Raw genomic sequence first — 11,371 nt, 5'->3', positions numbered from 1 at the left:
CCTCAATATTTACTCACTTTGTGTGTGTGTGTGTGTGTGTGTGTGTGTGTGTGTGTATGTGTGTGTGTGTGTGTGTGCACGCATGCGCGCATCTATGGACTCAGAGGACAGCTTGAGGAAGTTGGTCTTCCCTTTTATCAAGGTGGGACAAGGGCCTTTCTGTGTTGAGTCATCTTACCAACCCTCTTCCTTTTTTAAAAGAACATTTATCCTATTACAAGACCTCAAGACCTAATTTAGCCTCCATTACCTCCCAACTCCATTTATCATTTCCCCCATAATTTCCAACTACCCTTACAGTGGGATCAGAACTTCAGGATGTGAATCAGGATGGGCATGGACATTCAGCCCATATTATTCTTCGGATTGTACCACCTGTGCTTGCTGTAGTCCATCATACCACCTTCCCTTCTTGAAGTTTTCTCTCAGGAAGAGAGGGCTACCTCATTCCTGGAGACAGGATTTGAAGCACATCCACAGGTTGACTGTGGTAGTTATAGCATCTACTCTGTTCAGTAGTTCATAAACACTGCAAGTGTTAAGTAAGCGCTCACACTGTCTAAGCTCTGAGCCGTGACATGTCCTTTAAGTAGCCTTTGTACACCTCTGATATGTCCCTGTCATTTGTTAACATTTCCCCACAATGTTCTAGACACACACGTCCCTTTCTCTGCCCTGACCCTGAGACTATGGCACCACCACCGATTTCTGATTTCTTTACTGAAAGTGGCATTTAAAAACTCTTATATTTAATTCCTGGCTCAAGAGGCCTGGCTCCTATTTTCTGAGCATATATACTCATTTGCTCAGTCTTAGGAAATACAAAAAAAGAGTTTCAGAACTGCTAATTAGATTTCAGTATTTTGGAGTAAAATTTAAAAAACAAAAACAAAACAAGACAAGGAACTGTAAGGAAAATCTCTGCACTAGGAGCTGGTGAGATGGCGCAGTGGGTAAAGGTGCTTGATGCCAAGACTGATGACTGAGTTCAATCCCAAGGGCACACACAGTAGAAGGAAAAGGCCAACTCCTATAAATTTTCCTCTTTCACACTTTCACACACACACACACACACACACACACACACACACACACACACACACGCATGCACACGCACACACCAACCAATTGAAATGTATATATATATTAGTAGGATCCTAAACCCCTGTCAAAGAATGCCTTTCACACGTGTTTCTTGTAATTGTTTTTGTGGTCCAGAATGTGCTTTCCCTCGGTGAAGATTCTATGTGCACTTGAAAACAATGTACGCTCCACTGTTGTCTAGTGAAGTACTCTGCAGAGCAACCATGGTAAATTGCTTATCTTCTGTGTCCTTACCTACTTTCATTGACTTCCTCCCTCACTAGAGAAGGAAGGATGCTGAGATCTCCATTGATAATCATGGCTGTCTCTGCTTCTCCCTTTAGTTTACTGGTGTCTGCTCTATGCACTTTTCTTTCTGATGTCGTTACAAAATATCACGCTTCAACCTTGAGGGCACTCCCAGCTCTCCTGCTTACTTTGATATGAACATGGTTATTTCCAACTTATTTTATTTATTTATTGGGTTTTTCCTTTTTTAAAAGAAACTTATCATTGTTAACTTAGCCGTGCATCCATTGTTAAAGCAGACAACTTGTAGAGAGCATAGGTTGAGTTATGCCTTTAGAAAAAAATTCAACATAATAATATTTGCCATTTACTTGAAGCACTGAGAGCATTTACATTTCATTTAAACTGTCCTTGGGGTTGAGACTGAGTATAACATATCGACATCCATCCAAACTGGGTTCTGTTCCAGTTTTCCTTATTTCATTTTTGGTAGGAAGGGGACAGGGTTGCACTGTGTGACTACAGTGAGTCTAGAACTCACTGTAGAGCCTAGGCTGGACTTGAATTTATGACAGCCTTCCTGCTCAGCCTCCCTGGGGTTACAAGCATGTAACCACCATGGCCAATATCCTTCTCTCCCTTTGAATTATTTATGGTACTTCATTAAAACAAAGATTTATTTTGTTTCATGTGCATGAGTGTTTTGTTGGTGTGCATGTTTGTGTACTGAGTTCATGCACTGTCCAAGAAGGCCAGAAAAGGCTATCAGAGCCTACAGAACTGGAGTTAGAGGTGTTTGTTCACTGCCCCATGGTTGCTGGGAACTGAGCCTGGGTCCTATGAAAGAGTGGTAAGTGTTTTTAGCCTCTACACCATCTCTCTAGCCCCATGAAACTCCATTTTTTAGTAACTTAATAAACTTTTGGGTATCTCTATTTTCCTTGTCTTATATTCAAATAATATTATTTCACTTTATTTGTATCATAGAACTTTATGACAATCTGATATCCATAGTTGTGGGCCCTGTAGCCATAGATTCAACCAACACATTTAAGATATTTATGGGGAAATTTCATCATAGCATGCATAGATTTAATTTTCTAAACAATAAGTTTTAGTAGATATGTGGCCTTCCTGTATAAGTTATTATAAGTAAATGAGAGGTGATTTAAAGTGTAAAGAGGGTGTAAAGAGCAGCTTTTCAATATGGTTTGTAGTAATTAAATATTATTTCCAAACTGTTGCTTGTCTAGAGGTCTCTCTACTGAATGCTCTATGTTTCTAATGAGCTTATTTTCTTTCCTGGCCTAATTACTTAGAACTTGAATGTTTCCAAACTTCTTTGAAACTCTGGTAGTTGTTTCCATTTACATTTCCCAGTAGCGGCTATTTGCCAAGGACCTTCATGTACTCCTGGAGCTCTTTCTCCGCTCTCAGATTAAAGCTCTTGCTAGTCTCCTCCTTACCATGGGGCTGGACCTCTGTCTGGCTTCCTTCTAGCCTGTGCTTCCAATATTATCCCCAGAAAGCAATCTGGGAAAACCTGGGGGTTCACCCTGTTGGCTTCTTCTTTCTATGAGCATAAAGTGACTGCTGGGGTTGGCCAATGCCTGCAAGCACTTGTTTCGCAGACTTGGTTTTGTTTTCTTTTGATCATGCTAGGAAGCAACATCCTGCCTCCAAAACCTATGCAGTGGTTTTTGAATATCATGTAAGTGGAGTCATGTGACATGCGTTTTTGTGAACTGGCTTATTTCAGTCTTGTGGTGATTTGTATATAGTTGTCGATTATCGTTCTTTTTCCTTAGATTGTGTGACTAGTCCACCATCTATCTATTCATTCTGTAGACATTTTTAATACATATGAATACATTTCTGCTGAAACTTTATCTCAGAGTAGAATGCTCTGTTAAGTCATACCAAAAACTGCCAAATACATAATTAGTTCAGATCTCCCCTCTGAGCCCTAGGCATACTTATTCCAAACTGCTTCTTGACATTCCCCATTTATAGGTCTTCAAATTTAACATAGCCCCACACGTTTGCTACACTTTGTGAATCCTAATGGCTTCTTAACCCATCTAGTTACCTAAGGAATCATGTTTAATAGTCTTCTTTTTTTATGACCTGCTCCAGAAAACCAATCCATTAAGCCCTATGAATCCATCTATGATTTATTCATATCTTGAAATTGTCCATCTCTTTCTGCCTCTACTGCCATTATCTTTGTTTAAGCCACCGTCATTTGTGGCCTCGACCAATACAACTGCCTCCAAACTGGTCCATCAGGAACCCTTCTTGCCCCCTATCCATCCATCTCCATAAACATTAGAATGAGCTTTAAAATATGTAAATCAGAGCCTACTTAAGAGTCTTGATTAGCTCCACATTGACCTTAGGGTGTTGCTGATTATAGTCTGAACTGTATAAAGCAGCCAAAGAGAGTTAGCCTGTGCCTCATATCAGCCTAAACTTCTTGCCCCTACATCCTCTCTGTTTTAGGATGAGATTAAACACGGTGACCAAAGGCAACTTGGAGTGGAAGGGATTTATTTCATCTATGAAGGAAAGTGAGGGCAGGAGCTCACCGAAGGAATCTGGAGGCAGGAAATGAGACAGAAGTCATGGAGGAGAGCTGCTTACTAGCTTGCTCCCCATGCTCAGCCTATTTTCTGGTACAACCCAGGACTATCTGCACAGGGGTGAAGACCGCCCACATTGGGCGGGGCCCTCCTGTATAAGTCATCAATCAAGGCAATATCTTACAGACTTGCCAACCAGTTTAATTTTACAGAGGCAGTTTTTCAAGATTCCTTCTTCTAGCTATGTTAAGGTTTCTGTCGTGTTGTCAGAAACCAACCAGCACACCTTCTTAGTACAATTTAAATGTTCACAAGTCATGTTTCCAGGGCCTAGAACATTCTTAAAGGCCCCTTAATATGTCTTGACTTTAAAAGGCACTTAATCATAGAACTCTTCCCTGACACTCCACAACCAATTCATCAGTGTACCTATTAGGTTTTCTTCACAATACCAATCATAATGTATATTTCTGTAACAATGTTGCTCTAATGCCTTTTATTCCTATTACATCTTAAAAGGAGTGCTGTGTATATTCCTGTAAAACATGCTTAGTATGCTGCCTACCATTTAATTGACATTCAGCATAGGCTTGTTTAATAATACAGAACCTCGTGGAGGCTGGGAGGAGTTACTGAGGCTAGCATCTGGCATCTCTCTGTTTTAGTAAGTTTCTTTGTGTAGTGCCTGACGGAAGAAGATCCTTTCCGTGTTCACCAAAGAGAGCTTTTCCTCTGTCCCGAGTGGCGCTCTAGAGACAAACCGCTTCCAGACACAAAGCAGCAGGTGAAGGAGATTAGCCTTATTTCCGAAGGACAGCATAATTCTGTTCTTAGGAGAGAAGGCAATCTCCTGGCGCAGGTGGAAAACCTGCCAATCTCCGCTGGAGGAGGCGGGGATAGGGCGGGGAAGGGGAAAGGGGCGGGTCTTTGGAAGCTTCCCACGGCGCCCGATAGGCCCGCGCGAGCTCCGCCGGCGCCAGCCACGTTGGACGCGGGCATCCCCGCTAGAAGGCCACTCCCGGCCCCACAATGCACTGCGTGGCGCGTCACTCCGAGCCGTGGGTCCCGGAGCGACAGGTACGGCCCGGCCCCTCTTTTCAGCTTCCTCAGGGTCTCCGGGAGCTCTGGCCCACTGCTCGCGCCGCTCTCGGAGTTCCATCTCGGCTTGACCGGTAGTGTCCGAGCCGGAGCTTGGTGGCGGTGGCGTCAGAGCTTAGGAGGGCGGGCGTGCGGGGTCCGGGGTCCCTGCGACCTAGGGCTTCGAGCCTCGCGGGCGGCGGTTGCTGTTTGGCAGGCCTGTCCTAGGATGGGCGGTCAGAGTAGGGGCGGTTGACTGGCAGGGACGGTCGTCCCGGGCTGCCAGCTAGCCTTAGTATTTACTCCCTGGCCCCCAATGTCCGAAACACACCGACTCACTCGGGCTGGTAGGTGGCCCGAGAGAGCTTGAGGTGGCATACCTACTTACTTTTGGTTAGGGTAGCTTGTACCCTGTGATTTGTGAAGTCTCAATGGGCGTTGCAGTTGGAGATCGCCCACGTTGGCTCTGGGAAATCCCGTGAGGCCCTGTTTAAAGGTACTTTGCGACTCTTCTGTGGCAGAAAAGAGACCAGAGAAGTTGGCTCCACAAGTGTGGATCTCCTGCTGCTTAGCTTCCGGGATCACCATCTCCCCCTGGAGCAGGTAGAACTCTTCAGAACCCGCCCCTCCTGTGCTTCACTCAGGGCAGAGCCTGGGTGTCCCGCCAGGCTACACCGGATAGAATCCCAGCCGATGGGCAGAACAACCATTTTTTAAAAACGGAATCACGTTCCATGTTACTGGTACCCACTCATTTGCCAGCACTGTGAGAAGTTAGGCGGGTATCTTAAACAATACGTAGAACTTCTGGTGTGTAATAGGAAGACTGAGAACTGAACCTGACACCTGTATCGGGCGTTTTCCACTTAAGAAGATCACATCAGTTTAGTACTATATTTTTAGGGGCCGCTTAAAGTTTAAGTATGTTTTAGTTTGGTGTGTGAAAAGAAACTCTAGCAAAGAGATCCTTGTGACCTTCCTGTCCTTGTAGTGAAGAAGCGTGAATGTGTTTAGAGGCAATGTTTCATAGAGTTATTAGAGACAGTGACAACTAGTCTAGGGGTTGGACAAATGACTTAAACTTTTGGGACTCGTGTTTCCTCCAAAACAAAATGAAACGAATACCCAGCCTTACAGGTTCCTGGAAGGTTCAAATGAGGTGCATGAAGTGGTTGGTCTGCAGAGGGTAGGTATGGTTGCTGTCAGTAGCAAGCATAACAAAATACTTAAGCTAAGCCTTTTAGTAGAATACAGGCAAGTGCTTTTGGTGAGCATAGAGGTAGAGGCTGTTAGCATCTTAGAAAGAACCTTGGAAGATGGGTCTACTAGTAGCCATGGTTTAGAGGTGAGCAAGTTGAGGCTTTGACAAGCAAAGCTGAAGGTATCTGCTAGACTGTGGATTTAAATCTGGGCAATCTGGGAGTTTGACTTTTTAAAATTCATGTATTATTTTTAATTTTATACTTAATTGTGTGTGGCGTGCATGTATATGTATGCATTTTAGTGTATGTTGGCACACTTGAATATGTAGGTATGTATGAAGGTTGGATGTTGACTTCCAGTATAGTCCCTGATTGCTACTAGCTTCTTGGCTAGATTTTGTCTGGCTTGAGTTGGTGCAGAACTTTTTTTTGTTTTTGTTTTAGTTTTTTTGTTTGTTTGTTTGCTTTTGTTTTTTGAGACACGGTTCTCACGGATAGCCCTGGCTATCCTGGAACTCACTCTGTAGACCAGGCTGGCTTAGAACTTAGAAATCCACCTGCCTCTGCCTACCAAGTGCTGGGCTTAAAGGCGTGCACCACCACTGCCATGCGACTTGGTGCAGATCTTGTGTATGCTGTCTCAGTCTCTGTGAGCTCCATATGTACTTCTGTCCTGTTGTGTCTGGGAAATGCTATTTCCCTTGGAGTCGTCCTCCACCTCTGGCTCTCACACCCTTCCACCCCCATCCTCTTCTGCATAGATCCCGTGAGGGGACAGGTATGATAAAGATATCCCACCTAGGGCTCTCGTTTTCTGCATAGTGTGCAGTTGTGGGTTTCTGTGTTAGCTACTGTCTACTCTGAGAAACAGCTTCTCCAATGAGGATTGGGTGATGCACCGATCCATGGGTATAGAGATCGTTTTATGTCAATAGCCATTTAACAGAGTAATAGTAAGTTTCCTCCCCATGAGCCGTACAGACTCAGGTTCTTGCTCTCATTAACTTTGTCAGTTATGGGTACCAGGTCATGGAGTGGATCTTAAATTCAATTAAAAAAAATTGGTTACTCCTATAACATTCTGCCACTATTGCACCTCTGGGCATTGTAGGCAGGTCATTATTAGAGCTTGCAGGATTCATAGTTGGGTGAAATGGATGGTTGCCTTCCTCCAGTCACTTGTATAGCAACTTCTAGCGCTATGAACACTGACCAGTAGGGGTGAAGCATATGTGTGCCACAGCATATGTTTGGAGGTCAAAGGACAACCTAAGATATTGATTGGTTCTTGCATTCCCACTGTGTTTGAGACAGGGTTTCTTGTTCACTGCAGTATACCATGCTATCTGGCCTCAGAGCTTTTAGGAATTCTTGAGAGCTTGTTTGGAGGTTCTAGCAGGGGAGCGCAGCTACTCGTATACCCTTGACCAAAGACCGGTCCTCCTCTATTCGGGGAAGGTCGTCCTCTTCAACCGAGCACGCAGCTTCAGGAGGGACACACATGGAGCGGTGAGGGAGGAAGGGGACACCTGCCTAGCCAGCCAGATCAGCCGAATCAACCCTGGCAATCAATGGGGTGACAGTTGTCGCAGCCAGATCGCCCTCACATCCAGCGTTTGGGAATTCTTGTGTCTCTAGTTCCCATCTCCTTGTAGGAGCCTTGGATTATAGATATCTACTCATATAACCATGTCTCCCAATTTTTCTTGTGTTCTGGAAAGCCAAACTCACGACATCAGATGACTTGCCCTGCAAGTGTTACCCATTCAGCCATCTCCCCAGCTTGCAAATGCCATTTTTTAAAGTCTTGTTTGGTAGCAGGGGAGATGGCTCAGTGGTTAAGAGTCCTTGTTACTCTTGTGGAAGACTCCAGTACCCACATAGCTGCTCACAACTATCTGTAAGTCCAGTTCCAACATATCAAGTACCCCCTCTGTTCTTCAAGGGCACTAGACATGCACATGGTGCTCATACATACATGTGGACAAGCATTCATATACATTGAAGAAGATACATATTTTTAAGAAATGTGTTAAGTGGCCGGGCGATGGTGGCGCATGTCTTTAATCCCAGCACTTGGGAGGCAGAGGCAGGTGAATTTCTGAGTTCGAGGCCAGCCTGGTCTACAGAGTGAGTTCCAGGACAGCCAGGACTACATAGAGAAACCCTGTCTCGAAAAAAAAAAAAAAAAAAAAAAAGAAATGTGTTAAGTGGAAGGTTCTTGGAATATATTGTGTCATTATCTTAATACTCTGATTATTTTGAAAGTTATATAAATGCTTACCAGTTTTGGCCTTGATTTTTATTTAATTCAGATTTCTCATTTTATTCTAGGTCTTCTGTGGGTTGAAATGTCTATGATTTTATCTGCCTCAGTCATTCGTGTCAGGGATGGACTACCGCTGTCTGCATCTACTGATTATGAGCAGAGCACAGGAATGCAGGAGTGCAGAAAGTACTTTAAGATGCTTTCCAGGAAACTTGCTCAGCTTCCAGATAGATGTACACTGAAAACTGGACACTATAACATTAAGTAAGACCTCAGTTTGTTCACTAGAGTCACTTGCCTAGAGGTTGTCCTTTTAATGAAACGTAAGTGGTTGCAATAGACCCTTATGTTTGAGTGACTCTGAAAAACTTGTTGAAGTCAGCAGTCGTGTTCTGAACTTACATTAAATAGTAGTCATGATTTATTAACCTTTTTTTTTTTTTGCAGAGTCTCTGGGTTTGATTCTGGTTTTAGAAGACTTTATGTTAGTTTTGTAGATAGTGCTTCCTATAAATTTCTCAATCACTATTTATTAAGAGTTTTTACATGTGCAAGATTGTAGCAGGCAAATTGTAATGGAAAATGCTAAGAAGTAAAGTTTTATCCTGGGAGGGGAAATTGTCTGTCTGTCCTTTAAGACGGGGCATTAGGATAGAGTGTGACTTTACTCTGTGCTAACTGAGTCCTTCAGGAAGAATGATATTTGAACAGAAACTTTAAAAATGAAAAAGGAGGCAGTTGTAGGAAGGACTCTGTGGATGGAGAGTAAGACTGGAGCAACAGCTAATGGAAAAGCACTTGGATCTACTTAAAGGGTGGAAGAAAAGCTGGTGGTGCCGAAGCACGGTGGGGTCAGTCAGGTAGCAGAACTTGAGGCCAGGAAGGTAGGAATGGGGCAGGCTATTTAGGGTCCTCTACCCCATGATGAGTGTGTTACTTTATTAATGCTATGCACTAGGAAGCTACTGGGAGTTTTAGGCTGCAGAACTGTATGGTCTGGTTTGGGCTCCAAGTAGATGGAACAAGCCACTCTGAAGAGCAGACTGAGCAGGAGCCAAGTGGCAGCTAGGGGGCGCTGTAGAGAGGACAACTGCAGCTTGAGTGGGTAATAGAGTAGTTGGAGTTGGGCTGTGTTTCAGGCCTGTCACCTGTAAATGGTCCTGATAGGCTTTAGGATGTGAAGGAAGAAGAAGAGCATCATATGTAGATTTTTGGCCTTAGAAACTGCATGCCTAATGGGACTAAGATGAGCAAGACTAGGGAGGTTTAAGTTGCCTTTCACTGGTAAGAGTTCTGTTGGGACATGCTAAATCTGAAGTGTCCAGTAGATGTCCAAGGGGCATGCTGAGCTGGATGAATGAACCTGAAGCTTAGCAAAGAAGACAATTATGGAGTTTAGATTTAGAAACCAGTTTATGATTTGTTAAAATGGGAACTGTTAAAACTGTGAAGACAAATGAGACCACTTTGGACAGTATCCATATGAAATAATTAGAACAGTTAACCTGGGGGCCATGAAGCTAATTATGAACATAGAAGGAAGGCAGATAGTAACAAGGTCCATGTGGACTATATCAGCAAATAGCCTTGTTATTAAGATCAGACACTATATTTTGAAGAATTAAAATTTGCCTAAGGCAGAACGAGACATCACAGCTAAGAGTAAGAAAGGAAGGCAGAAGAAGCAGTGTATGAGTGCCCCATGGCAGGTTTTTACTTCATTGGACTTGGTGCTGGCGGATGAAGATTTGCAGGTACCTATGAAACAAATGTGATGACTAGTGTGGCTCCAGGCCCTGCCCTGCCTGAAAGTTCAGATGGAGGGATGTTATTATAATCCAGCAGGCTGCAGGTTTGAAGAAAGCCACTTGATTAAAAACCAAATGGGGTGAGGAGTGGTGCGTGTCTTTACTCCCAGGACTCCAGAAGCAGAGGTAGGCAGATCTGTAAGTTCCAGGCCAGCTAGAACTACACAGAAACCAAGAACAAAGTACAAAATCAAAGCAGACCCAAGACTGTAGAACAGAGAATAAAACAGAAAGTTCATCAAACTGCTACTCATGTGAAGTAGAAAATAGATGTACAAATGAGAAAGAAAATGCCAAACAGAAAGACGGCTCAAAGGAAGAAATGGTCAAGCCTATGAGGTGGAATACTAGAGATGAAGAAAAGGAACAAAGAGAACTGAACAGAATGATAGTATCCTCAGAAATGAGCAGTCCTTGGAGAAGGATGGCTTAGGGAATGAGGAGGAGAGACAGTGAAATCCCCTGGATTTTTTTTGTTTTTTTTGTTTTGTTTTGTTTTTTTTAGTAGGAGACAGGGTCTCACAGTGTAGTCCTTGATAGTATTGAATTCATTATGTAGGCCAGCCTAGCCTAGAATTCAGAAGATCTGCCTGACTCATGCTAGGATTAAAGGCATGTACTACTATACCCAGCTTTAATGTGGTCTTTCCAATCTAGTGGATGAGGGGGGATTTTGGAACAATTCACATACAGTTCAAATTTTGAGAGCAGAAATGGTCACTGAATTGAGAGAAGGCCAGGATAGAGCCTCAGAGAATGTCCACAATTATTTAGATCATGTAACTCTAAAATAATGAGATATTACATTTACCTGGAGTTTTGAAAATTTATCTAGAAAATAACCTATTGGTGGTAGTGGTTGAATTGAATCTAAAAGGATACCTCAGCCTGCCTCTTCGTAGGTGAAGACAAGGTGAAGACCCTGAAACATTGAAGCATTGTAGGTGGTGGGCTTTTGTAATGTCCCCTGTCATTCTCAGTCCCATCTGTTGTAAGGTAGTGCTATAGACATACCAGAGTTACTGAAGACTGCCTTGAAGTGTACACTAATATTGGTAACTACCTGGAATTAAAAAACAAATCTTTCAATTTTTGTTTTGC

General features: G+C 43.4%; 1 protein-coding gene across 2 annotated transcripts in view; it reads left to right on the top strand.

Moving 5' to 3' along the window:
* Positions 1–4,897: 4,897 nt before the first annotated feature.
* The window catches only part of Sec22a (SEC22 homolog A, vesicle trafficking protein), a 49,970-nt gene continuing 43,496 nt past the window's right edge, over positions 4,898–11,371 (top strand). Inside the window, exons 1-2 of one of the 2 annotated variants that reach the window (XM_031363772.1) lie at positions 4,898–4,991; positions 8,528–8,726. In XM_031363772.1, coding sequence (XP_031219632.1) covers positions 8,545–8,726 — 182 coding nt within the window. In that variant the 5' untranslated portion in view covers positions 4,898–4,991; positions 8,528–8,544. Of the gene's footprint in view, positions 4,992–5,074; positions 5,595–8,527; positions 8,727–11,371 lie in introns of those variants that run through there. The other variant, XM_031363771.1, reaches the window with a different exon arrangement.

This window comes from Mastomys coucha, unplaced genomic scaffold (genome assembly GCF_008632895.1).
Source record: "Mastomys coucha isolate ucsf_1 unplaced genomic scaffold, UCSF_Mcou_1 pScaffold12, whole genome shotgun sequence".
NCBI classification, from domain to species: Eukaryota; Metazoa; Chordata; class Mammalia; order Rodentia; family Muridae; genus Mastomys; species Mastomys coucha.
This window is presented reverse-complemented; position numbering and strand designations above follow the sequence as displayed.